Here is a 27,386-nt window from a genome sequence, read left to right as displayed (position 1 = left end):
GAGATAGAGAGACAGATACACGGAGAGAAAGACAGGCAGAGATACACAGAGACAGAGACACAGAGTGAGACAGAGACAGACATAGAGACAGACAGGGAGACACCGGGAGTGACACAGAGATAGACACCGAGACACAGAGATAGACAGAGAGACAGACAGAGATAGACAGAGACACAGAGACAGACAGAGAGACAGAGATAGACACCGAGATACAGAAACTCGAGAGACACGGAAATCTTCCTGAGGGCGGCACCCGCGCCGCCTCCACCCCTCAGCCCTCGCCCCAGCCCATCATCATCATCAGCAGCCCCAGCCCCAGTCTCATCCCCAGCCCATCATCAGCAGCAGCCCCAAGCCCCAGTCTCATCACAAGCCCATCATCATCAGCAGCAGCCCCAAGCCCCCAGCCCCAGTCTCATCCCCAGCCCATCATCATCAGCAGCAGCAGCCCCAAGCCCCAGTCTCACCCCCAGCCCATCATCATCAGCAGCAGCAGCCCCAAGCCCCAGTCTCATCCCCAGCCCATCATCATCAGCAGCCCCAAGCCCCAGTCTCACCCCCAGCCCATCAGCAGCATCATCAGCTTCAGCCCCAAGTCGCGATTTCCACACCGCCCGCGGCCTCCGACTCGTCCCGAGGCCCATCACGCTGGAGGCCGGAGCCCGTCTGCCGCCTGCCGGCATCCCTCGCCTCCCTCTCCGCCTCCTCCCCACACCGCCACCGCCGCGGAGATGTCGTCCCTGGCCCACCCCGGGGTCGTCTCGGGGGGTGCAGGTGAGGAAGGAGGAGAGGGAGGGAGGGTGGGAAGGAGGATGGGAATGAGGGGAAGGAGGGGAAGGAAGGAGGAGAGAGAAGGAGGATGGGAAGGAGGAGAGGGTGGGAAGGTGGGAAGGAGGAGAGGGAAGGAGGGTGGGAAGGAGGAGAGGGAAGGAGGAGAGGGTGGGAAGGTGGGAAGGAGGAGAGGGTGGGAAGGAGGAGAGGGTGGGAAGGTGGGAAGGAGGAGAGGGAAGGAGGAGAGGGTGGGAAGGAGGAGAGGGTGGGAAGGTGGGAAGGAGGAGAGGGAAGGAGGAGAGGGAAGGAGGGTGGGAAGGAGGAGAGGGTGGGGAGGAGGGAAGGAGGAGAGGGTGGGAAGGTGGGAAGGAGGAGAGGGAAGGAGGAGAGGGTGGGAAGGAGGAGAGGGTGGGAAGGAGGAGAGGGAAGGAGGAGAGGGAAGGAGGAGAGGGTGGGAAGGAGGAGAGGGAAGGAGGAGAGGGTGGGAAGGAGGAGAGGGTGGGAAGGAGGAGAGGGTGGGAAGGTGGGAAGGAGGAGAGGGAAGGAGGAGAGGGAAGGAGGGTGGGAAGGAGGAGAGGGAAGGAGGAGAGGGAAGGAGGAGAGGGTGGGAAGGTGGGAAGGAGGAGAGGGAAGGAGGAGAGGGAAGGAGGGTGGGAAGGAGGAGAGGGTGGGAAGGAGGAGAGGGAAGGAGGGAGGATTGGAGGAGGAAGGATCAGCATAGCAGAGGTTGCAACCGAGTACCCGATACCCGTACCCTACCCGATACCCGGCTACCCGTACCCGACCGGGTACGGGTAGCCGGGTACCCGTTTGCGACCCTGGTGCGGCCGGGTACGGGTACCCTGGTGCGGCCGGGTACGGGTAAGGAATCAAACCCGTTTGCGACCTCTGCAGCATAGCGCATCGCATGCTGTGATGTAGAACAGCAAAAGAGTTGTATCATTAAGGCCGCACTGTTGTTGACAAACGTGTCGAGTGTATTTACTGTGAGTTGTTCGCGCTTGTGTGTGCCACTGATACGCGTGTGTGTATCATACATATCGATATCTCACCAGACAAAAAAGAGAGGGGGGGGGGAAGGAGGGTGGGTAGAAGGAAGGATGGGAGGGAAGGAGGAAGGGAGGGTTGAAGGAGGAAGGGAGGGTTGAAGGAAGGATGGGAAGGAAGGGAGTGAAGATGGAACAGAGTTTTAGATTAATAAAAACAAAATGAAAAAGGGAGGGAAGGAGGGAGTGAGTGAATGAGGGAGGGAGTGAAGGACGGAGTGAGTGAGTGAATGAGGGAGTGAACGCGGGAGTGAGTGAATGAGGGAGTGAGTGAATGAGGGAGTGAGTGAATGAGGGAGTGAGTGAATGAGGGAGGGAAGGAAGGAGGGAGTGAGTGAGGAAGGGAGTGAGTGAATTAGGGAGTGAGTGAATGAGGGAGGGAAGGAAGGAGGGAGTGAGGAAGGGAGTGAATGAGGGAGTGAGTGAATGAGGGAGTGAGTGAATGAGGGAGTGAGTGAATGAGGGAGGGAAGGAAGGAGGGAGTGAGGAAGGGAGTGAATGAGGAAGTGAGTGAATGAGGGAGTGAGTGAATGAGGGAGTGAGTGAATGAGTGAGTGAATGAGGGAGTGAGTGAATGAGGGAGGGAGTGAAGGACGGAGTGAGTGAGTGAATGAGGGAGTGAACGCGGGAGTGAGTGAATGAGGGAGTGAGTGAATGAGGGAGTGAGTGAATGAGGCAGTGAGTGAATGAGGGAGTGAGTGAATGAAGGGAGGGAATGAGGGAAGGAAGGAGGGAGTGAGTGAATGAGGGAGTGAGTGAATGAGGGAGGGAATGAGGGAAGGAAGGAGGGAGTGAGTGAACGCGGGAGTGAGTGAATGAGGGAGGGAAGGAAGGAGGGAGTGAGTGAGGAAGGGAGTGAGTGAATTAGGGAGTGAATGAGGGAGTGAGTGAATGAGGGAGTGAGTGAGGGAGTGAGTGAGTGAATGAGGGACGGAAGGAAGGAGGGAGTGAGGAAGGGAGTGAATGAGGAAGTGAGTGAATGAGGGAGTGAGTGAATGAGGGAGTGAGTGAATGAGTGAATGAGGGAGTGAGTGAATGAGGGAGTGAGTGAATGAGGGAGTGAATGAGGGAGTGAATGAGTGAGTGAGGAAGGGAGTGAAGGAGGGAAGGAAGGAGGGAGGGGGTGAATGAGTGAGTGAAGGAGGAAGGGAGTGAACTTGGAAGGGAGTGAATGAGTGAGTGAATGAGGGAGTGAGTGAACGAGGGAGTGAGTGAACGAGGGAATGAATGAGTGAGTGAATGAGTGAGTGAACGAGGGAGTGAATGAGTGAGTGAAGGAGGGAGTGAGTGAACGAGGGAGTGAATGAAGGAGGGAGTGAGAGTGAATGAGGGAGTGAATGAGGGAGTGAGTGAATGAGGGAGTGAGAGTGAATGAGGGAGTGAATGAGTGAGTGAGTGAAGGAGGGAGTGAGTGAAGAAGGGAGTGAGTGAAGGAGGGAGTGAGTGAAGGAGGGAGGGAGTGAATGAGTGAGTGAATGAAAGAGTGAACTTGGAAGGGAGTGAACTCGACTCTTGCTCAAGGCTCCTGTTGTTGCTCTCGCTCTGTCCGGACGCATCCCGGCCAGGAGCCGCCCGGCTCCCTCCTGGCGGAGCAAGCGGCGATAAAGGGGCGGCGAGTTGGTGGTGGTGGTGGTGGCGGCGAGTTGGTGGTGGTGGTGGTGGCGGCGAGTTGGTGGTGGTGGTGGCGGTGGTGGCGGTGGTGGTGGTGGTGGTGGTGGTGGTGGCGGTGGTGGTGGTGGTGGTGGCGGCGGTGGTGGTGGCGAAGGTGGTGGCGGTGATGGCGGTGGTGGCGGCGAGGTGGTGGCGGTGGTGGTGGTGGCGGTGTTGGTGGTGGTGGTGGCGGCGAGGTGGTGGTGGTGGCGAGTTGGTGGTGGTGGTGGTGGTGGCGGTGTTGGTGGTGGCGGCGAGTTGGTGGTGGCAGTGTTGGTGGTGGTGGCGGTGGCGGTTGTGTTGGTGGTGTGAAACTGTCTTAGAGAGAGGGGGTAGAGAGAGAGTGTGAAATCTATTGTGAAATATTTCATTTAAAAAAGGGGGGGGGGGTTACATAAAGCACAGCATTAAAAAACATGAAATGATGAACGAAGCAAAGTTCCGACTACACCGAGCATCTTCTTGTTTCCTCTGATCGGAAAAGAAAGAGAGAAACTGTCTTCGCCGTGGGATTCCAGGCAACACAATGCCATGTGGGCTTATGCGGCCTCCACATGAGTCGATGGGGTCACTGTGTGAGACTTGGAGTCTCTATGGGCCTCTGTCAATGCATGCATCTCCGTGTGAGTCCATGATTCTCTACGTTCGTACCGTATATGGGTCTCCGTACAGGTCTATGGACGAGTATATGGTGGTTCTGTGTGAGTCTCGGGGTGTACCTCTGACTCTGCGAGTCTACGTTTGGGTGTCCACCTGAGCCTGTGAGTCTCTGTGCCAGTCGACAGGGTGTGTGTGGTGTGATGGGTGTCCTGCGGTTTGTGGGGAGTGATGTAATGCGTCTCTGTGGGGTGATGCGTGTCCTGTATGGTGGGGTGTGTCGTGCCGTGAGACCTGCCTGTAGAGTGGGGGGGGGTGTTCGTTCTGTGGCCAGTACCCTACAGTACAGTATTATGCTTGCTGTGTGTGCTGTGTGTTTTTGCTGTGGTGTGTTCTGTGGTTTGTGTGCTGTTGTGTGTATCCTGTGTTGTGCTGTGTGTGATGTGTGGGGTATGCATGGTGTGTGTGCTATGCCTTATCCCCTGTGTTGTGCTGTGTGTGATGTGTGGTGTATAATGTGTGGTGTGTGTGCTGTGTTGTGCTGTGTGTGCTGTGTTGTTCTGTGTGTGCTGTGCTGTGTTGTGCTATGTGTGCTGTGTGGTGTAAATGTGTGGTGTGTGTGCTCTGCCATGTACCCTGTGTTGTGCTGTGTGTGCTGTGTGTGCTGTGTTGTGCTGTGTGTGCTGTGTGGTGTATAATGTGGTGTGTGTGCTGTGTGGTGTATAATGTGGTGTGTGTGCTGTGTGGTGTATGTGTGGTGTGTGTGCTCTGTTGTATACCCTGTGCTGTACTGTGTGTGCTGTGTGGTGTATGTGTGGTGTGCTGTGCTGTGTACCCTGTGTTGTGCTGTGTGTGCTGTGTGCTGTATAATGTGGGTGGTGTATACTGTGGTGTGCTGTGTGATGTATAATGCATGGTGTGTGTGCTGTATAATGTGTTGTGTGTGCTGTATAATGTGCTGTGTGGTGTATAATGCATGGTGTGTATGCTGTGCCGTGTACCCTGTTGTTGTGCTGTGCCACACAGGTGGGGCCGACTGTTGGATCGTGACTCTGGAGGAGCGGGAAAAGCACCACCATCTCTTCTACAGCCTCTCCCCAGCCGGCGGATTCATCACAGGCACGACCTCGCTCCGTCTCCGCACAGCACCTGCTGTCAACGTGCACCAACGTTGGCCATTCCCAGGGCTTAGCCCAGTGTTCTTCACTCACTTTCAGAGGGGGGCCACTCTGGCCGATAAGACATCATCGGTGTGAGGGCCGCCACTCATTTGAAACCATTGAGGCTTTGACTGCAGCACGATGACGATGATGATGATGGGCGTTTTCACTTTTGTGTCTTGTCGGGGGCCGCACGTTAGGGCCTGCACGGCAGCCGGAGGCGTCGGTGTGAATCTGTTCGTGATGTGAATTAGTGAAAGCCGAAGTGCCTCATGTAGGAGTGTGAATTTTCCCCCCCCCCACCGGGGTCACTCAGGGGTCACAGATACCGAGCAGAAACTACCGCCTTTTGGCGTCATCTGGTCCAACAGCATGTGAGACTAGGCTCTAAGGAAAGCTGTCTCGGGTGTGGACCAATCAACATCAAGGACAGTGCATACATTATCAGAGTTATGTTTTTTTTGTTTGCATTATGACTGCAGGTATTGTGGTCAATGCAAATATGACTCTTTGTAAATAAAGGTGTCAGTTTTGTTGCCAGATAAAAGGGTAAAAAAACAATTGTCAAACCACTGAGAGTTTCGGTTCAAGTCTGGGTTTCAGTCGCCACCGACTCCTCCGGCTTTCCGACTTGCCCCTGCACGTTCCGAGGTTATTGAGTACAACTTTGACGTAGGGCAATAGCTGATGACTTCCCCACAAAGCAGTACCGATTTTATCGACCTCCGTTGAACGATGGGCTGAGACAACTCCCCAAACAGGATTTGACCTTGCCTTCCGATTGTGAGCCACTCGCTCTACCATTGAGGCACCCGAATGCAAAACCAAATTTAACGCGGCGATGAGTTCTTGTTGTCGATGTAAAGCTTTCGTGACTGCAGGGATTCATCTTCTTGGTTCTTTCGGTAAAGTCACGTAGACAGACCTGGTCTTCACCTGAGGACGGCTGCTTGCGTTGTGGCTGAAACGTCGTGAGAATTATTTTATAACGTTTTATTTTATTATTTTTATTATTTCCATTCTACGTGACTTTACCGAAAGAACCAAGAAGAAGAGTTCTTGTTTTGTGCCGTGATTGGTGACCGGGCTGACACCATCAACTCGCTCCACTTGAGGATGCGGTTTAATCACAGGCGAGGGTTGAGACTTGGGATTCGATCTCAGTGGTGTTGGATCAGCGTTCATGACCTCTGGCTACGCACTGGAGTCCTTAACAGTGTCGCTGTGTGCGTGCGTAGGGAGCGCGGTGGTGCAGTGGCCAGCTAGCGCGCTGAACTACGATCGCCAGCGATCTTAGTTCGACTCCCGCTCACGCCCACAGTGAGGATTATCTGAAGTGGTACTGGGCCTCCCCTAGGTCGACTCAACCTCATATGAGTACCCGGTGCGATGTCTAAACATCGACAAGAGGGAGACAAAGGCAGCCGGGCCTGGTGCCGTATACCGGCCTTCGCAGCTGCTTACTTGCAGCAATTGCCGCAAAAGTGTGTTCGGGCTAGACGTGGGATCTTTGTTCTTTGGTTCTTTCGGTAAAGTCACGTATAAAGATAAAATAATAAATTAAATGAAATACTAGCATACGACGTTTCGATTGCAACACAAGCAATAATCATCAGGTATAGATTAAATAGAAACACAAATCTAGTATACTTAGAAATGTAATGTAATACAACAGAGAGTCGGATAACATAACAGTCAACACCCTATCTGGTTGATCTTCTTGGTTCTTTCGGTAAAGTCACGTAGAAGGGAAGTAATAAAATAATAAAAATAAAACATAATAAAATTATTCTCACGACTTTTCGGCAACGCAAGCAGCCGTCCTCAACGCAAGCAGCCGTCCTCAGGTGAAAACCAGGTCCGTCGAGGCGACAGAGACTCTGGCCGAAAAGCCGTGAGAATAATTTTATTATGTTTTATTTTTATTATTTTATTACTTCCCTTCTACGTGACTTTACCGAAAGAACCAAGAAGATGAATCCCTGCAGTCACGAAAGCTTTAAATCAAAACCTATCTGGTTGATTACGTTCTTCCTGAGAATGCTAAAATTTGAGAGAGAGATAGAACACAGAACCAGAAACATATAGACAGCAGACATATAAGCAGACAGATATCACAGAGATACATAGAGTGAGCACAAACATAGGAACACAGAAACGTCGTATGCTAGTATTTAATTTAATTTATTATTTTATCTTTATACGTGACTTTACCGAAAGAACCAAAGAATAATTCCTGCAGTCACGAAAGCTCCAAATTAAGTGGGACCTTTGTCTTTGTGTGCGCACATGTAGGGGAGCAGGCACGAGGCTTCTTCCTGCAGTCCGGGCTGCCGCAGCTGGTGCTGGCGCAAGTCTGGTGAGTGGCCTCCCCGCCCGTCGCCGCGGATCTCGCTGATTTGCTGTCACCTGCCTTGACGTGCGTGGTGGATGTGTCCGTACTTGTCTGCGTGTGCAGCCCTTCGGTGTGTGGGGTTGTGTCTGGCTCGTGGCGGTGTACGATGCTGCGCGAGGTTGTGTGTTGCTGCGTGCAGGTGTGTGTGGTGGTATGTTTGTGTGTGACGCGTGTGACGTGTGTCCGTGTGGCTGTGTGTGACGTGTGTGACGTGTGTGACGTGTGTGACGTGTGTCCGTGTGGCCGCGTGTGACGTGTGTGACGTGTGTGACGTGTGTCCGTGTGACGCGTGTGACGTGTGTGACGTGTGTGACGTGTGTCCGTGTGTCCGTGTGTGACGTGTGGCTGTGTGTGACGTGTGTGACGTGTGTCCGTGTGGCTGTGTGTGACGTGTGTGACGTGCGTGACGTGTGTCCGTGTGGCCGTGTGTGACGTGTGTGACGTGTGTGACGTGTGTGACGTGTGTGACGTGTGTGACGTGTGTCCGTGTGTCCGTGTGTGACGTGTGTCCGTGTGGCCGCGTGTGACGTGTGTGACGTGTGTCCGTGTGGCCGCGTGTGACGTGTGTGACGTGTGTCCGTGTGTGACGTGTGTCCGTGTGTGACGTGTGGCTGTGTGTGACGTGTGTGACGTGTGTCCGTGTGGCTGTGTGTGACGTGTGTGACGTGTGTGACGTGTGTGACGTGTGTCCGTGTGGCCGCGTGTGACGTGTGTGACGTGTGTGACGTGTGGCTGTGTGTGACGTGTGTGACGTGTGTGACGTGTGTGACGTGTGTCCGTGTGGCCGCGTGTGACGTGTGTGACGTGTGTGACGTGTGTCCGTGTGTGACGTGTGTCCGTGTGTGACGTGTGTCCGTGTGGCCGCGTGTGACGTGTGTGACGTGTGTGACGTGTGTGACGTGTGTGACGTGTGTCCGTGTGTGACGTGTGTGACGTGTGTCCGTGTGTGACGTGTGTCCGTGTGGCCGCGTGTGACGTGTGTGACGTGTGTGACGTGTGGCTGTGTGTGACGTGTGTGACGTGTGTGACGTGTGTGACGTGTGTGACGTGTGTCCGTGTGGCCGCGTGTGACGTGTGTGACGTGTGTGACGTGTGTCCGTGTGTGACGTGTGTCCGTGTGTGACGTGTGTCCGTGTGGCCGCGTGTGACGTGTGTGACGTGTGTGACGTGTGTGACGTGTGTCCGTGTGTGACGTGTGTCCGTGTGTGACGTGTGTGACGTGTGTCCGTGTGTGACGTGTGTCCGTGTGGCCGCGTGTGACGTGTGTGACGTGTGTGACGTGTGTCCGTGTGTGACGTGTGTCCGTGTGTGACGTGTGGCTGTGTGTGACGTGTGTCCGTGTGTCCGTGTGTGACGTGTGTGACGTGTGTGACGTGTGTCCGTGTGTGACGTGTGTGACGTGTGTGACGTGTGTGACGTGTGTCCGTGTGTGACGTGTGTGACGTGTGTGACGTGTGTCCGTGTGTGACGTGTGTGACGTGTGTCCGTGTGTGACGTGTGGCTGTGTGTGACGTGTGTGACGTGTGTCCGTGTGGCTGTGTGTGACGTGTGTGACGTGTGTGACGTGTGTGACGTGTGTCCGTGTGTGACGTGTGTCCGTGTGTCCGTGTGTGACGTGTGGCCGTGTGGCCGCGTGTGGCCGCGTGTGACGTGTGTGACGTGTGGCTGTGTGTGACGTGTGTGACGTGTGTGACGTGTGTGACGTGTGTCCGTGTGGCCGCGTGTGACGTGTGTGACGTGTGTGACGTGTGTGACGTGTGTCCGTGTGTGACGTGTGTCCGTGTGGCCGCGTGTGACGTGTGTGACGTGTGTGACGTGTGTCCGTGTGTGACGTGTGTCCGTGTGTGACGTGTGTGACGTGTGTCCGTGTGTGACGTGTGTCCGTGTGGCCGCGTGTGACGTGTGTGACGTGTGTGACGTGTGTTCGTGTGTGACGTGTGTCCGTGTGTGACGTGTGGCTGTGTGTGACGTGTGTGACGTGTGTCCGTGTGGCTGTGTGTGACGTGTGTGACGTGTGTGACGTGTGTCCGTGTGGCTGTGTGTGACGTGTGTGACGTGTGTGACGTGTGTGACGTGTGTCCGTGTGTGACGTGTGTCCGTGTGTGACGTGTGTGACGTGTGTCCGTGTGTGACGTGTGGCTGTGTGTGACGTGTGTGACGTGTGTCCGTGTGGCTGTGTGTGACGTGTGTGACGTGTGTGACGTGTGTCCGTGTGTGACGTGTGTCCGTGTGTGACGTGTGTGACGTGTGTCCGTGTGTGACGTGTGGCCGTGTGTGACGTGTGTGACGTGTGTCCGTGTGTGACGTGTGTGACGTGTGTGACGTGTGTCCGTGTGGCTGTGTGTGACGTGTGTGACGTGTGTCCGTGTGCGACGTGTGTCCGTGTGGCTGCGTGTGACGTGTGTCCGCGTGTGACGTGTGGCTGTGTGTGACGTGTGTGACGTGTATCCGTGTGGCTGTGTGTGACGTGTGTGACGTGTGTCCGTGTGTGACGTGTGTCCGTGTGTGACGTGTGTCCGTGTGTGACGTGTGTGACGTGTGTCCGTGTGTGACGTGTGGCTGTGTGTGACGTGTGTGACGTGTGTCCGTGTGGCTGTGTGTGACGTGTGTGACGTGTGTGACGTGTGTCCGTGTGGCTGTGTGTGACGTGTGTGACGTGTGTCCGTGTGTGATGTGTGTCCGTGTGTGACGTGTGTGACGTGTGTCCGCGTGTGACGTGTGGCTGTGTGTGACGTGTGTGACGTGTGTCCATGGCTGTGTGTGACGTGTGTGACGTGTGTGACGTGTGTCCGTGTGTCCGTGTGTCCGTGTGTCCGTGTGTCCGCGTGTGACGTGTGTCCGTGTGGCTGCGTGTGGCTGCGTGTGGCTGCGTGTGACGTGTGTGACGTGTGTCCGTGTGTGACGTGTGTCCATGTGTCCGTGTGTGACGTGTGTGACGTGTGTCCGTGTGGCCGCGTGCGTGTGTAGGGCCCTCGCCGACGACGATCGCGACGGCCGCGTCGACCTCGTTGGCTTCTCGGTGGCGATGAAGCTCATCAAGATGGCCCTGCTGGGCCACCCGCTGCCCGTCGCGGTGCCGCCCATCACGCTGCACTCGCTCACCGGGCACGCCCACGGTGAGCTCGCCGCTCGTTCCTCAGCGCGGGTCTTCGGTGCTCACCCCTAATTGTGGCGTGTGGTGTGGGCTCGTGAGCAGAGGTCGCAATCGGGTACCCGATACCCGTACCCTACCCGATACCCGGCTACCCGTACCCGGCCGGGTACGGGTACCCGTTTGCGACCCTGGTGCGGCCGGGTACTGGTACGGGTAGACCGTGAGTGACTGGTGAGTAACTGTTTGTCACTCATTTACCAACGTCTTGTCTCTTCTCACAATTCAAGTTCCTAGAATCAACCCACCCGCGCCTGCAACGTGGCTTCATCCCAGAGGTCGCAATCGGGTACCCGATACCCGTACCCAGCTGGGTACGGGTAGAGTACGGGTACAGCCGGGTACGGGTACGGGTACCCGTTTGCGACCCTGGTGCGGCCGGGTACGGGTAAGGAATCAAAACCCGTTAGCAACCTCTGCTCGTGAGTGGCCAGCCAGCGTGCGCTTCTTCTGTCTGATGATTTTACAAGTGTCGGCGAACCTCCCCCATCCCCGCATCTTCTTTGAAGGTGTCTTGACTCACGTGGACAAGGCTGTGAGAGCATTGTACATGCACTGTGGTGATCACGTGACACATACGCAGTGCATGATGAGAGTCGTGCCTTGCTGTTGTTTGTGAGCAGCGCACCTTGACCCACTCACCCACCCATCCACCCACCCATTCATTCACCGACTCACCAACTCACTCACCCACTCGCCCACCCACTCGCGCATCCACTTACTCACCCACTCACTCGATCACGCACTCACTCACTTGCCCGTACCTCCGCGTGCTGTTCACCCCCCTTATTCGCTCTCCAGCCTGCACGTTGCGTTCTCCTGCAGCGACGGCGCTACTCATCGTTGACAGGAAGTGTGGGACATGTTGGTGGTGGTGGTGGTGTTTGTAGGGAGGACGGCAGCTGCTGCCCCTTGTCATCTCTCCCCCGGAGTGGCGCCGCCGCAGCCCATGCTGCCCGGCCCAGCGCACGCTGTGCCACCCTGCGTCTCTGTGGGGGAGGGGCCGACTCACCCTCCCGCGTTCCCAGTGTCTGGTGAGACCTCCCTCGCCCTGCTCCTGTCTGTGTGTGAGTGAGTGTAAATGTGTCGGGAGCGGTGGTGTAGCGGTTAGCGCGCTGCGCTACAAACCTGGCGACCCGAGTTCGATTCCCGCTCACGGCCAACACCAGTGACGATTATCTGAACCGGTCCTGGGCCTCCCCTAGATCGACTCGACCTCAAATGAGTACCTGATGGCGATGTGTAAATATCGCTACTGGGGAGACAAAGGTGGCCGGGCTTGTTTCTGGCCAGCCATCCCCTTCGTGTGCCGTGCCGGCCTTCATAGGTGATGCTCGCTAACAGCACTTGCCCCATCAGTCTGTTAAGGCTTTTCAGGGGGTCTTTGTCTTTGTGTGAATGTGTGAGTCTGTGTTTGTGTGAGTGTCTGTGTGTCCGTACAGGTGTAGGAAATTCCAACAGGACCTATATCTTATTGACCTGGTCAAGGCCTATGATACCATCAGTGGGCTTGGGCTTTGGGTTGTTCTTCGTGCTTTTGGAGTCCTCTCTGTTCACAATCATTAAGGACCTTCATGATGGTGGACAGGCCTGGGTAAAACTATGTGGCCGGGAGTCGGAGCCATTCCCTGTTCACCTTAGAGTGTGACAGGGATGTCCTACGGCTCCCATATTTTACATATTTTTGATCACGTAGTTCGTGAAGTCTTCAATGGCTGTACCGGAGGAATTTCCATCTGGTACAGATACAATGGGAGACTGATCGATGCCCGGGTGCGGTCAAGGGAAGGCTCCCTATCGATCAACCATGTTACGTATGCTGATTATCTGGTGATTGCTGCTCACTCAGAGGATGAGTTGGAGGTGCTGCTGCTGAACCTGGAGCGTGCCACTAAGAGGTGGGGCCTTACCATTAGGCCAACCAAAACTGCCTGGGTATTTGTGCCATCAAACACTCCACCCCCACAACTCTCAATTGGTGATGGAGCAGTTGTGGAAAAAGCGGAAAGTTTTCCATTCCTAGGCAGTGTGGTCATGACCGGCTCCGGTTTTACAGAAGAGGTCTCACTCTGAATCAGTCGAGCGGCATTATCTTTTCATCGGTTGCATAACGCTGTGTGGAAGCTTCCTGGTCTGTCGCTCCGCACCAAGTTTTGAGTCTTCTTAGCCACGGTCATGCCCGCCCTTCTTTTGCTTGTGAAACGTGGACCCTGCCTACAATCGATCCTGGGTTTAACAAAGTTGGATTGTGTGAGGAGTTCACAAATCCTTGAAAGATCTGGACAAAGCCCCATCGGTGAGCTCCTCCGGCCATCTAGGCTGCGTTGGCTGGGTCATGTAGCCCGCATGCCCAACCACCGCATGCCTAAACAGCTTTTGTTCAGCCGGATAGAGCGGGCTAAGCAGGGGCGGCACGGGCTAGAGAAGAGATGGAGTGATGTGGTATAGGAGGATGTGGAGTTGAGTGGACTTGCCGATGACTGGTATCAGCGGAGTCAAGATCGGCCTCTGTGGAGGAGGCTTGTGAAGGACGCTACTGGGCAGTTAAAGGCAGTCACCCTCTAGCAACAATGGAGGGTAGAGGAGCGACGCTCACAACAACGAGCGGAGCGCCGGGTGGCTAAAGCACAGCAAGTTGGCACAGTAGGGGGCACAGGTGGTGCATCGGCCAGTGTGAGTGTCTGTGTGAGTGTCTGTGTGAGTGTGTCTGTGTGTCTGTGTGAGTGTCTGTGTGAGTGTCTGCGTGAGTGTCTGTGTGAGTGCATGAGTGTCTGTGTGAGTGTCTGTGTGTGTCTCTGTGTGTGAGTGTCTGTGTGTGTGAGTGTGAGTGTGTCTGTGTGAGTGTCTGTGTGAGTGTCTGTATGAGTGTGTCTGTGTGTCTGTGTGAGTGTCTGTGTGAGTGTCTGTGTGAGTGTCTGTGTGATTGTGTTTCGGGCTTGGTGCTGGCCACCCACCCTCTCGTGTGTCGTGACGGCCTTCATAGGTGTCACTTCCTAACAGCACTTGCCCCAACAGTCGGTTGAAGGCTATATGGGGGATCTTTGTCTTTGTTTGTGTGAGTGGGTTTCTGAAAGTTGGCATGGTAGGGAGCACAGGTGATGCCTCTGCCAGTCTTCCCAGTCAGTCAACATATGGCACCTGGATCTGACCCATGACCTGCCAACAGCGAGCCTTCCACACTTCACGTGGCCTCAAAGGGCACCTAGCCTGGCACGAGTGCCGTGGAGACATCACCACCACTTAAGTGGCGAATGGTGGCGGTTATTGTTGTTGTGTTTTTCTTTGTGCGTGTGTCTGTTTCTCTCTATCATTTCTCTGCGTATGTGTGCATTTGTGCGTTTCTCTCCGCGTGTATTCTCCCTGTATCTCCGTATTTATCGGTGTTGGAACGCATTCACGTTTCCATTGTTCAGATCGTGTCATCTTAAGGGATGTAGGAAGTGTCCGCTGTGTGGACATGAACAATGGCAGGGAGGGAGGGTGTTGACAGTACGGATGGCTGGGGGGGAAGTGAGTTGCAGACCCCTCGGGGCAGCACAAGAGAACGTGCGACCTCCCAAGCACTCTGACAAGAATGCAAACCGGCATCACAATCGTTGTCAGTCACCGGCCGTGATCTATCCACCGCTCGACGAGGGCCTCCCCGAGCCGTGCGGCGTGTCGCCGGGGTCGCTTTGCCGTGCTGCACGACGCCGAGAAGTGTCGGTTGGTGAATGCGGTCGGCGTGGATCCGGAAGCATAGTACCGTGCAGCAGTGGATGTGGTTGCACTTCCCACTACTGCTTGTAGCATCGCCCCACGGCAGCAGCCGACAGCAGCGGCTTTATACATGGTCACTACCACCATCACCACCATCATCATCACCACCATCATCGTTGTCACCATCATCGTCACCACCATCATCATCACAACCACAACCACCACCACCACCATCGTCACCACCACCATCATCATCGTCACCACCACCACCATCATCGTCACCACCATCATCATCGTTGTTACCATCATCGTCATCACCACCATCATCGTCGTCACCACCATCATCGTCGTCACCACCATCATCGTCACCACCACCATCATCGTCGTCACCATCATCATCGTCACCACCATCATCACCATCATCGTCACCACCATCATGACCATCATCATCACCACCATCATCCTCACCACCATCATCATCATCACCATCATCATCATCGTCGTCACCACCATCATCATCGTTGTCACCACCACCATCATCGTCACCACCACCATCATCATCGTTACCACCATCATCGTCACCACCATCATCATCGTTGTCACCATCATCGTCACCACCATCATCACCATCATCATCATCACCACCACCATCGTTACCACCACCATCATCATCGTCACCACCACCACCATCATCGTCACCACCATCATCATCGTTGTTACCGTCATCGTCATCGTCACCACCATCATCATCATCGTCACCACCATCATCGTCACCACCATCATCATCATCGTCACCACCATCATCGTCACCATCACCATCATCGTCATCACCATCATCATCGTCACCATCATCATCACCACCATCATCGTCACCACCATCATCATCGTCACCACCACCATCGTCATCATCATCATCATCGTCAACACCACCACCATCATCATCACCACCATAATCGTCACCACCATAATCATCATCATCACCGCCATCACCACCACCATCATCATCACCATCACCACCACCATCGTCACCACCACCATCATCATTGTCGTCACCACCACCACCATCATCGTCACCACCATCATCATCGTCACTATCACCACCACCAACACGATGTTTATCATCGTCGTCATCACCTCATAATAATAATCATCTTTTGACACTCCACTGCCCCTCCTGTGAAGGTTTCGTGGCTTGTTAGACAAGTTGGGATTGTGGTCTGGGTTGTGGCTCAACGGACTGATTCCTCCATTGTTGGTGCCTTACGTTTTGGTGGCATTTCATTTGTTTATACATTTGTAGTTTTTGCACTTGCTCGGCAGTAGCCACATAGAAAGGATTTGGCCCTCATGTATAACTAGCTTTTTTGCCCGTCCAAGGACGGGTGTATTTTGCAGTGAATCTGAAATATTCAACGGAAAAATTGTTTAGCTCATGATTATTAATGAGGGGGGGGGGGGGGTTGCCCCATGTGGAGTGACGTCACCTGCTAATGGTTATTGGGGAGGGGTGCGGCATGTGGAGTGACGTCACCCGCTCATGGTTATTGTGGAGGGGTGCGGCATGTGGAGTGACGTCACCCGCTCATGGTTATTGGGGAGGGGTGCGGCATGTGGAGTGACGTCACCCGCTCATGGTTATTGTGGAGGGGTGCGGCATGTGGAGTGACGTCACCCGCTCATGGTTATTGGGGAGGGGTGCGGCACGTGGAGTGACGTCACCCGCTCATGGTTATTGGGGAGGGGTGCGGCATGTGGAGTGACGTCACCCCCTCATGGTTATTGGGGAGGGGTGCGGCACGTGGAGTGATGTCACCCGCTCATGGTTATTGGGGAGGGGTGCGGCATGTGGAGTGACGTCACCCCCTCATGGTTATTGGGGAGGGGTGCGGCATGTGGAGTGACGTCACCCGCTAATGGTTATTGGGGAGGGGTGCGGCACGTGGAGTGACGTCACCCGCTAATGGTTATTGGGGAGGGGTGCGGCATGTGGAGTGATGTCACCCGCTCATGGTTATTGGGGAGGGGTGCGGCACGTGGAGTGATGTCACCCCCTCATGGTTATTGGGGAGGGGTGCGGCATGTGGAGTGACGTCACCCGCTAATGGTTATTGGGGAGGGGTGCAGCATGTGGAGTGACGTCACCCGCTAATGGTTATTGGGGAGGGGTGCGGCACGTGGAGTGATGTCACCCCCTCATGGTTATTGGGGAGGGGTGCGGCATGTGGAGTGACGTCACCCGCTAATGGTTATTGGGGAGGGGTGCGGCACGTGGAGTGATGTCACCCCCTCATGGTTATTGGGGAGGGGTGCGGCATGTGGAGTGACGTCACCCGCTAATGGTTATTGGGGAGGGGTGCAGCATGTGGAGTGACGTCACCCCCTCATGGTTATTGGGGAGGGGTGCGGCATGTGGAGTGACGTCACCCCCTCATGGTTATTGGGGAGGGGTGCGGCATGTGGAGTGACGTCACCCGCTAATGGTTATTGGGGAGGGGTGCAGCATGTGGAGTGACGTCACCCGCTAATGGTTATTGGGGAGGGGTGCGGCATGTGGAGTGACGTCACCCCCTCATGGTTATTGGGGAGGGGTGCGGCACGTGGAGTGACGTCACCCGCTCATGGTTATTGGGGAGGGGTGCGGCATGTGGAGTGACGTCACCCGCTCATGGTTATTGGGGAGGGGTGCGGCACGTGAGGTGACGTCACCCCCTCGTGGTTATTGGGGAGGGGTGCGGCATGTGGAGTGACGTCACCCGCTCATGGTTATTGGGGAGGGGTGCGGCATGTGGAGTGACGTCACCCCCTCATGGTTATTGGGGAGGGGTGCGGCATGTGGAGTGACGTCACCCGCTAATGGTTATTGGGGAGGGGTGCAGCATGTGGAGTGACGTCACCCCCTCATGGTTATTGGGGAGGGGTGCGGCACGTGGAGTGACGTCACCCCCTCATGGTTATTGGGGAGGGGTGCGGCATGTGGAGTGACGTCACCCGCTAATGGTTATTGGGGAGGGGTGCGGCATGTGGAGTGACGTCACCTGATAATGGTTATTGGGGAGGGGTGCGGCATGTGGAGTGACGTCACCCCCTCATGGTTATTGGGGAGGGGTGCAGCATGTGGAGTGACGTCACCCGCTCATGATTATTAATGAGGGGGGGTTGCCCCATGTGGAGTGACGTCACCCCCTCATGCTTATTGGGGAGGGGTGCGGCATGTGGAGTGACGTCACCCCCTCGTGGTTATTGGGGAGGGGTGCGGCATGTGCAGTGACGTCACCCGCTCATGGTTATTGTGGAGGGGTGCAGCATGTGGAGTGACGTCACCCGCTCATGATTATTAATGAGGGGGGGTTGCCCCATGTGGAGTGACGTCACCCGCTAATGGTTATTGGGGAGGGGTGCGGCATGTGGAGTGACGTCACCCGCTAATGGTTATTGGGGAGGGGTGCGGCATGTGGAGTGACGTCACCCGCTAATGGTTATTGGGGAGAGGTGCGGCATGTGGAGTGACGTCACCCGCTAATGGTTATTGGGGAGGGGTGCGGCATGTGGAGTGACGTCACCCGCTAATGGTTATTGGGGAGGGGTGCGGCATGTGCAGTGACGTCACCCGCTAACGGTTATTGGGGAGGGGGGCGGCATGTGGAGTGACGTCACCCGCTAATGGTTATTGGGGAGGGGTGCGGCATGTGCAGTGACGTCACCCGCTAACGGTTATTGGGGAGGGGTGCGGCATGAGGAGTGCGCGGCCTTCTTGTGCGTCAGTGTAAATTTCCACGTGGGGCATGAATATTAATGAAGGGGGGGGGGGGCCTCTTTTGCAGTGACGTCACGCACGGATGTAGCACTGTGCTGCCTAGATTTATTTTTTACCATCACTATCTGTCAAGTAACATCATATTTTAAGCGACTTTGGGTAATAAATTATTAAATTCAGCTCGACCTTCCTCTGCGTTAGTGTAAAAATCCACCCACTCATGAATATTAATGAGGGTGGTTGGGCCTCATGTGGAGTGACGTCACGCGAGGGGGTGGGCCTCATGTGGAGTGACGTCACGCGAGGGTGTGGGCCTCATGTGGAGTGACGTCACGCGCGGGACGGACAGACATTTCTGGGTGATTATAGTAGGTAATTAATGTGTGGTGTAGTGGGATGCACTTGGCATGAATGGTGCTGTATGAATTTCAATGATTATCATCGTGATCATTCTGAGCCAGCTTCTATTGCACGGTGTACAGAACAAGAGGGTTGGTGGCTGTGGGCTGTGGCTCCCTCTCACGTTGAGCAGTTCACACGAAAGGTCTGCTTCATCCTACACGGCCCCTCTGGGGTTTGGGTCTTTACAGTCGAGCGAGCGAGCGAAGCGCTTGTAGGCACGTCAGGAATTCAGGTGCAGTCAGAGAGTGGGTTGGTGAGTAGTCGAGCGAGTGAGCGGGTGGGTGAGTGGGTGGGTGATTTAGCGGGCGGGTGAGTGGGTCGGTGAGTGGGTGGGTGATTGAGCGGGCGGGTGAGTGGATGGGTGATTTAGCGGGCGGGTGAGTGGGTCGGTGAGCGGGTGGGTGATTGAGTGGGCGGGTGAGTGGGTCGGTGAGCGGGTGGGTGATTGAGTGGGTGGGTGATTGAGTGGGCGGGTGAGTGGGTCGGTGAGTGGGTGGGCGGGTGAGTGGGTCTGTGATTGAGTGGGCGGGTGAGTGGGTCGGTGAGTGGGTGGGTGATTGAGTGGGCGGGTGAGTGGGTCGGTGAGCGGGTGGGTGATTGAGTGGGCGGGTGAGTGGGTCGGTGAGTGGGTGGGTGATTGAGTGGGCGGGTGAGTGGGTCGGTGAGTGGGTGGGTGATTGAGTGGGCGGGTGAGTGGGTCGGTGAGTGGGTGGGTGATTGAGCGGGCGGGTGAGTGGGTGGGTGATTTAGCGGGCGGGTGAGTGGGTCGGTGAGTGGGTGGGTGATTGAGTGGGCGGGTGAGTGGGTCGGTGAGCGGGTGGGTGATTGAGTGGGCGGGTGAGTGGGTCGGTGAGCGGGTGGGTGATTGAGTGGGTGGGTGATTGAGTGGGCGGGTGAGTGGGTCGGTGAGTGGGTGGGCGGGTGAGTGGGTCTGTGAGCGGGTGGGTGATTGAGTGGGCGGGTGAGTGGGTCGGTGAGCGGGTGGGTGATTGAGTGGGGCGGGTGAGCATGTGAGCGAGTGAGTGATAGAGCGGGCGAGCGAGCGAGTGAACAGGTTGTGGCTGTGTCAGAAAACGCAGGCAACGGTCGAATCTGTCGCAAGTCAAGTGCAAGAACATATTTGTTCACATCAGCCGATGCTCGAGGTGGAAAACGATCGGCCGGTGGTTTTTATTTTAGTCGCAATCCAGAGCTGTCACTGCGAAGGGCCCCCGGGGCCGCGGTTGCGTGCCGAGCGGCGTGCCGATCGGCGTGCCGATCGGCGTGGCAGAGACGTTTGTGAAAGTGCTTTAACGAGTGACGGCGCCGCTCGGCAGATTCGTTCCTGGAGCGGCGCAGGGAGAACATGGAGCGAGGGGAGGCGGAGCTGCAGCGGAGGCGGGAGGCGCTTCGCGAAGCGCAGCGCAAGGAGGAGCAGGAGGAGATCGCTCGGCAGACGGTGAGGGACTGTGGTGTCGTTTTCTTGGTTCTTTCGGTAAAGTCACGTAGAAGGAAAATAATAAAATAATAAAAATAAAACATAATAAAATAATTCTCACGACGTTTCGGCCACAACGCAAGCAGCCGTCCTCAGGTGGAGAGTCTGAATGTCAGACTCTGTCTTCTCGACAGACCTGTTCTCCACCTGAAGACGGCTGCTTGCGTTGTGGCCGAAACGTCGTGAGAATTATTTTATTATGTTTTATTTTTATTATTTTATTATTTTCCTTCTACGTGACTTTACCGAAAGAACCAAGAAGTTGAATCCCTGCAGTCACGAAAAAAGCTTTAAATCGAAATTTAATGTGGTGTCGTTGTTGTTGTTGCCTTGGTGTGGTCTGGCACTGTTCCTGCCGTTGTTTTTAATGCCTCTCCCAAGCTTGGGAATTGATGTACTTGCGCAGTTATAATTTATTTATTTAAGGGCCACCTCGTGGCGAGATGTTATCGCCCTCGCCTGGTATGCAGGAGGTTGTGGGTTCAATCCCGAACCAGACACCTGCTGCTTTATATTTGGAGTCTCTCTCCCTGTGTTCGCGTGGATTTTTTTCTGCGGTTTGTCCTTCGACATTTACAAACCTGCGTTTCGTGTATTTAGATTATTTAGCTGCTGTAAATTTCCACATGATAAGCCGCAACTTAGTTGAGCAATCATTTCTCGCCAGGTCGCTTCTAAACACATTCCTCCTGCAGAGGGAGCTGGTAGGAACGTTGTGTTGCTCGGTCAATGGCCTGCAGGGTCAACGGCGGCGTGGTGTATTCCGCAAATATGCCCGACTGTGAGGGCGGGCACAAGCCGGCGTGAGCAGGTTAAACGTTGAGTTTTATAAGGGCACCACGGGGTGACCAGCCCCTCCCCACCCAGCCCCACCCCTCCCTCCCCCCACCCTCCACACCCAGCCCCTCCCCACCCTCCCCTCCCCACCCAGCCCCTCCCCACCCAGCCCCTCCCCACCCTCCCCTCCCCACCCAGCCCCTCCCCACCCTCCCCACCCAGCCCCTCCCCACCCTCCCCGACCCACCCGGCCCCTCCCCACCCTCCCCACCTTCTCCTCTCCACCCAGCCCCACCCCTCCCATTTTTGGATGCACGACGGACGGACACAATAATCCCCTGTGGGCTGGTGGAACCAGGTGGTTCCTACCAGTAAAAAGTAGCTAATAGCTCATCGGGGCTTACCTGGTAAAATAAACATCGTTTATGAAATAAACATAGTTTCTTTTTAGTTCTACATATTTTTTTTCTATCGGGATTTGTTTACCTTTCCTATACTTTGCACTCGTCTCGTGTTTTTGTGTTGTTATTGTGACTGTATCACCCGCCGCTACTGGACATCTGTGAAGAAAGAGCTTCATAGCTCATCGGATTCTCGCAGTAAAAATAAATATCCTGATTCTGATCAGCACGGTGACGGCGATGAGTCTGATGGTCGTGATGACGATGATGAAGGGAATGATGATGACGGTGATGAAGACAATGACGATGATGACGACAATGATGAAGACGATGACGATGATGACGGTGGCGATTCCGCATGCCCCGTCCGTCCCTGTGTGCCAGGCCGCGCGCAGGCAGCAGCTGGAGGGACAGCGGGAGGGCTCGCGGGCCGAGGTGCAGGCGCTGCGGCAGCACCGTGACGTCCTCGCCGCCCGGCTGCTGGCGCTCGTGAGTGACGCTCGGCCCCCCGGCGCGCGCCGGACAAACACACCGGTCCACCGGGGCCGCTCGGGAGATTTGAAGGAGAGAGAAAGGGACGCGGGGAATTTTCAAACATTTTCACATCATCAAGGGCGCAGTATTGCAACTACTTCTTCTTGGTTCTTTCGGTAAAGTCACGTAGAAGGGAAGTAATACAATAATAAAAATGAAACTTAATAAAATAATTCTCACGACGTTTCGGCCACAACGCAAGCAGCCATCCTCAGGTGAAGACCAGGTCTGTCGGGGAGACAGCGTCTGAATGAATTATTTTATTATGTTATATTTTTATTATTTTATTACTTCCATTCTACGTGACTTTACCGAAAGAACCAAGAAGATGAATCCCTGCAGTCACGAAAGCTTTAAATCGAAAAATTACACTACTTGTCGGTTCGGGCCAAGTGACGGGGCGCCTGGTATGCGGGAGGCCGTGGGTTGGTTCCCGACCCTGACGCCTGTAATTATGGAGTGTCTCTCTCTCTCTCCCATGGTCGTGTGGATTTTTCTCCGGGTCCTCTGGTTGTCCCCTCCACATTTAGAATAAACGTCACACGTTTAGAGTATTTGCCTGCTATACATTTCCACGTGATAAGCCACTTTGTTGAGCTATTACACTGGTCAACACACTTTTTCTGGCATAAGGTATTCCAACGGTATTAAGGTAATTTTGGGGTGCTGATTCCAAATCAGTTTTTGTCTATCACATCAGGTTTTTGAGATATCAAATATTGCATTTTCAATAAAAACTGCAGAAGAAAAATATTAAATAAATGTGGATATCTACATAAAATGATATTATGAACACACTATCCTAAAAATACAGCACCATATTTTAACACTAAAGCAGTCACTGGCTCGCAACAACTTGCAATCATAAGTGACAGAGTTAATTTCGGGTAAAATCAATGAAAATGGGGTATGCCGATAGCATAAAAGCGAGATGTGATAGAGCAAATCTGAGATCAGATTTGGAATCAGCACCCTGAAATTAGTCTAGAACAGCTGCAAAAGTCCAGGCCAGAAAAAAATGTTTTTTTTGTTGTTGACCAGTGTTATAGCCCTTTTTCAGAAGCCACCTGGCCACAAATGAATGCTCAGTGAAGTGGCTCATCACGTCGAAATCTATAGCAGCCAAATACTTTAAACGCACGTTGATTATACGCAGGTTTAGGGGTCGGGATCGAACCCACGAGCTCCCGTATGCGGGGAGGGGAATCGTACCCAGGGGCTTGTTGCCGTTTGATCCGCTCTAGCAATACACGGCACGTGAGCGGATGTAACAGGAGGCAGACGTCGTCTTGTGTAACTCCCTCGTAGCTCCCGTGACCCACGCCTGCTGCTGCCGCTGTGTCCGCCCCCCCCAACCGCCCCGCCAGGCTCAGTCCCGCCAGGAGGCGCAGGCGGGCGCGGCGGACGCGAGGCAGAGCGCGGCGGAGTGCCGCTCGCGGTTGGACGCGCTCAACGAGCGAGCGGGCCGGCTCCACGCCGAGTCGCGCCGTCTGGAGGCCCAGGTGGGCGCCGCACAGAGCTCCCTGGAGGCGCTGAGGGCACAACGCGCGCAGCTGGAGGGGCGCCTGCAACGCGGAGCCCGCGGCGGTGCGTACGCGCGCTTGCTTGCCTCCCCTAGGTTGACTCGGCCTCGAATGAGTACCTGGTGCGGGCGTGTAACAACATTGCCGCTGGGGAGACAAAGGCGGCTGGGGGTGGTGCTGGCCACCCACCCCCTCGTGCGCCGTGCCAGCCTTCATAGGTGCTCGCTAACAGCACTTGCCTCAAAATGTCTTTTCAGACTATATGGGGATCTTTGGTTTTGGGATGCATATACCAGTCATCTCAATGAACCCATACCACCTGGGTTTGTCCCGAGAACCTTAGACAGTCCACGTGGGAGCCCTCTATCTGCACCTAGCCTGGCACACGCGCCACGGCGACATCGCCACCACTTGGCCAACGGCAGCGGTTGTTGTTGTTGTTGTGTACATGGCGTGTGCTGCTTGCATGACCACGCGGCGGTGACGCGGTGGTGGTGACGCGGCGGTGGTGACGCGGCGGTGGTGACGCGGCGGTAGTGACGGGGTTGTGGTGGTGATGCGGTGGTGGTGACGCGGCGGTGGTGACGCGGCGGTGGTGACGCGGCGGTGGTGACGGGGCGGTGGTGACGGGGTTGTGGTGGTGATGCGGTGGTGGTGACACGGCGGTGGTGACGCGGCGGTGGTGACGGGGCGGTGGTGACGGGGCGGTGGTGACGGGGTTGTGGTGGTGACGCGGCGGTGGTGACGCGGCGGTGGTGACGCGGCGGTGGTGACGCGGCGGTGGTGACGGGGTTGTGGTGGTGATGCGGTGGTGGTGACGCAGTGGTGGTGACGCGGTGGTGGTGACGGGGTTGTGGTGGTGATGCGGTGGTGGTGACGGAGTGGTGGTGACGCGGTGGTGGTGACGGGGTTGTGTCGCGGGCCAGGCGGAGGCCTGGACTCGCTGGCAGCCGAGGTCCATTGCAGGAGGGCGGCCGTGCAGAGTCTGCGCGAGAAGGTGGAAGCCATCGAGCTTCAGATCCAGCAGACGCAAGCTCAGCGGCAGGTGCGTGCGGCGTGCGAGGTGTGCGTGCGACGTGTGCGGCGTGCGAGGTGTGCGTGCGAGGTGTGCGTGCGAGGTGTGCGTGCGAGGTGTGCGTGCGACGTGTGCGTGCGACGTGTGCGTGCGACGTGTGCGTGCGACGTGTGCGTGCGACGTGTGCGTGCGACGTGTGCGTGCGACGTGTGCATGCGACGTGTGCGGCGTGCGTGCGTGCGAGGTGTGCGTACGGCGTGCGAGGTGTGCGTCCGTACGAGCGGTAGTGAACCAGTTAGCACGCTACGCCACGAACTCGGCCACCCAAGTTGCTCGCTAACAGCCCTTGCCCCAGCCGTCTGTTAAATACTATATGGGGGATCTTTGTCTTTGTGTATGGGTTTATATGTTCTCCCCATGTTCTGTGGGTTCTCTGATTTCCTTCTATAAGCTAACAAAACAACCATACACACAGTGGCAGCATCGCTCCCTCCTGCAAATAATTGGCCGAACACTCCTGGATAAAGAGCCTTGAGACTCTGTGAGGCTTTGCGGGGAAAACACGAGCAGTTTAAAAATAAAATCGGGTCATCGCACATCCAAGTGATGTCCAGGATGAACCCCGCTTAGCTCTGACGAGATCGAGCTCAGTGTGGGGGCGATGCGATCGTAGCGCCAAGCACGGACACCGATCATCGTGTTGCGTGGCTGCTAAGAGCCTGATATTGCCACCTCGCTGGTATTAATATTCCTTAGAGCAGCGGCAGCGGCGGCGATGGCAGCAGCAGCTGCCAGTCCTCTAAGCGCTGTGATCCATCTGCTGACACAAAACTTACCTGGATGGATTTAGCCCCGTGATCTCATGCGAACATTACTGTACCTCCGATTAGCACGGTTGGCTACGTGCGGTGGGAAAGCAGTTCAACGTACTTGCACACAGACTTAGAGTACTACCGCCATCTATTGGTAGAAGTGATTTTTTGTATGAATTCTAATCATTTAAACTCTCATTATTTGCCATCAGCCATAACGAGAATTGCTCTCTGCTGATGGCGTCGGTGTCTGTTCCGAGACCCGCGGTAACACGAACTGTGCCCCGGGGGGTGGACAATCCCCGCGTCTCCTCTCGGTACCCCGTCCCCCTTTCCCACGTCCCCTTCACGTTGTCCACCTGCACAGGACCCGCCGTCGGCAGCCACCGCCACGACCGCCAGCGCCAGCTCCAGCGCCAGCTCCCGCGCTGGCTCCGCTGGCCACGCAGGCTCCGCCCCGGCGTTCCAGCCCCCCGTCGCCATCGTCCCTCCCTCCCTCGCGCCGACGCCGAGCAACGCGAGCGGCGCTATCTCCTCCTCATCCTCCTTCTCCGAGCAGCAGTGGCAGAAGCAGCAGCAGCAGCCGCAGGAGCAAGGCGGGGCGTGCGTGGCAGCGTGCGACGCGGAGGAGTGGGGAGGCGGCGGTGGGGGAGGTGGCGCCTCCCAGCCCGACGTGGGCTGGGCACGGTTCCCGGAGTTCGGAGACCCCCGCCCGGCCCAGCCCAGAGCCGGGGTCGCCAGGAGCAGAGGCTCCCAGTCGGAGCGGCGCACGGGGCCGCACGGGGGTACCGGCTCCAACAGCTTGTGAGAAGAGACGCACGCACGCACCTACCATCGCCGGCGGCACTGTTGATCACAAGCAGCTTGCGAGGAGAGACGCACGCACGCACCTACCATCGCCGGCGGCACTGTTGATCACAAGCAGCTTGCGAGAGACGCACGCAGCTACCATCGCCAGTGGCACTATTATCACAAGCAGCTTGCAAGAAGAGACGCACGCACGCACCTACTCGCACGTGCAGAGACATCGCCAGCGGCACTGTTGATCACAAGCAGGCCAGCGGCACTGCTGTCACACCAACGCCATCGCCGCCGCCGCCCGTGTACCGGTGGCAGTGTTGGCACATTGGCAGGGGACAAGTTCTGCATCGCGCTCTCGCCGTTACCCCATGATCTCGCTAGCGGCGGCACGCAAAACTTCCCCCGGCTTTTTTTTTTTCTTTCTAGATTTTAAGCTTTCGTGACTGCAAGGATTCATACTCTTAGGTTTTTTCGGTAAAGTCACGTAGGTAAAAAATGAACCTAAATAATAGAAATAATAATAGAAATAATAATAGAAATAAAATAAAAATCACGACGTTTCGGAGGCAACACAAGTCTCCGTCATCAGGTGGGACCGTCACAGCCAGATTTACTGTCTCACTTATTTAGCTGTGACGGTCCCACCTGAAGACGGAGACTTGTGTTGCCTCCGAAACGTCGTGATTTAAATTTCATTTCTATTATTATTTCTATTATTATTTTATATTTTTATTTTTTTACCTACGTGACTTTACCGAAAAAACCTAAGAGTGTGAGTATCCCCCGGCTTCACCGCCGTCACATGACGAACGTCACTCTCGTACGGCAGGGTGGGTGAGCGAGCGCCCGCCCTCTACCGTGTAGACCGATGGTCACTTGAGGTCGAAGAAGGGATCTTGGAGGTAGCTCTGCAACATCCTCTTCTGCGGGCCATCGACATGACGACACGATGGGTCGCGCTGCTGCTCTGCGAGATTTCCGAGTGGACTACTCCGACTCGGAGCGTCGATCGCGACACAAATTCACGAGAACAGACGAGACGACGGACGGCACTTTGTCGTGCGCTCCTTGTGTGCCACGTCCGTTGTTGTTTGTTGTTCTCAGTCTGGAGCGCAACATCCCGAGTTTCCCCGCGGTGGACGGGTCCCACGGGAACGATGGGAAACCCAGCGCAGCCTCGGCCTTCACTCCGCAGGCCCCCTCGGCCTCCGCCTACTGCCCGGTGAGAGGACAGACACGGTCCGGCCCGGCCGGCTCGCGCGCTAACTCGCGCTAACGCGCGCTAACTCGCGCTAGCTCGCGCTAACTCGCGCTAGCTCGCGCTAACTCGCGCTAGCTCGCGCTAACTCGCGCTAGCTCGCGCTAACTCGCGCTAGCTCGCGCTAACTCGCGATAACTCGCGCTACCTCGCGCTAACTCGC

The 27,386-nt window shown here is 55.8% G+C and overlaps 1 protein-coding gene across 1 annotated transcript in view; it reads left to right on the top strand.

Moving 5' to 3' along the window:
• The first annotated feature begins 135 nt into the window (after window positions 1-135).
• LOC133351394 (intersectin-1-like) overlaps window positions 136-27,386 on the top strand; it is a 33,907-nt gene continuing 6,656 nt past the window's right edge. The window contains exons 1-11 of the mRNA XM_061566557.1: window positions 136-774; window positions 5,091-5,183; window positions 7,520-7,583; window positions 10,587-10,735; window positions 11,661-11,804; window positions 19,942-20,063; window positions 21,665-21,769; window positions 23,182-23,401; window positions 24,264-24,382; window positions 25,532-25,968; window positions 27,070-27,187. Coding sequence (XP_061422541.1) covers window positions 732-774; window positions 5,091-5,183; window positions 7,520-7,583; window positions 10,587-10,735; window positions 11,661-11,804; window positions 19,942-20,063; window positions 21,665-21,769; window positions 23,182-23,401; window positions 24,264-24,382; window positions 25,532-25,968; window positions 27,070-27,187 — 1,614 coding nt within the window. The 5' untranslated portion in view covers window positions 136-731. The remainder of the gene's footprint in view (window positions 775-5,090; window positions 5,184-7,519; window positions 7,584-10,586; window positions 10,736-11,660; window positions 11,805-19,941; window positions 20,064-21,664; window positions 21,770-23,181; window positions 23,402-24,263; window positions 24,383-25,531; window positions 25,969-27,069; window positions 27,188-27,386) is intronic.

The sequence above is a fragment of the Lethenteron reissneri genome, chromosome 5 (assembly GCF_015708825.2).
Source record: "Lethenteron reissneri isolate LAM-NWPU_2019-01 chromosome 5, ASM1570882v1, whole genome shotgun sequence".
NCBI classification, from domain to species: domain Eukaryota; kingdom Metazoa; phylum Chordata; class Hyperoartia; order Petromyzontiformes; family Petromyzontidae; genus Lethenteron; species Lethenteron reissneri.
This window is presented reverse-complemented; position numbering and strand designations above follow the sequence as displayed.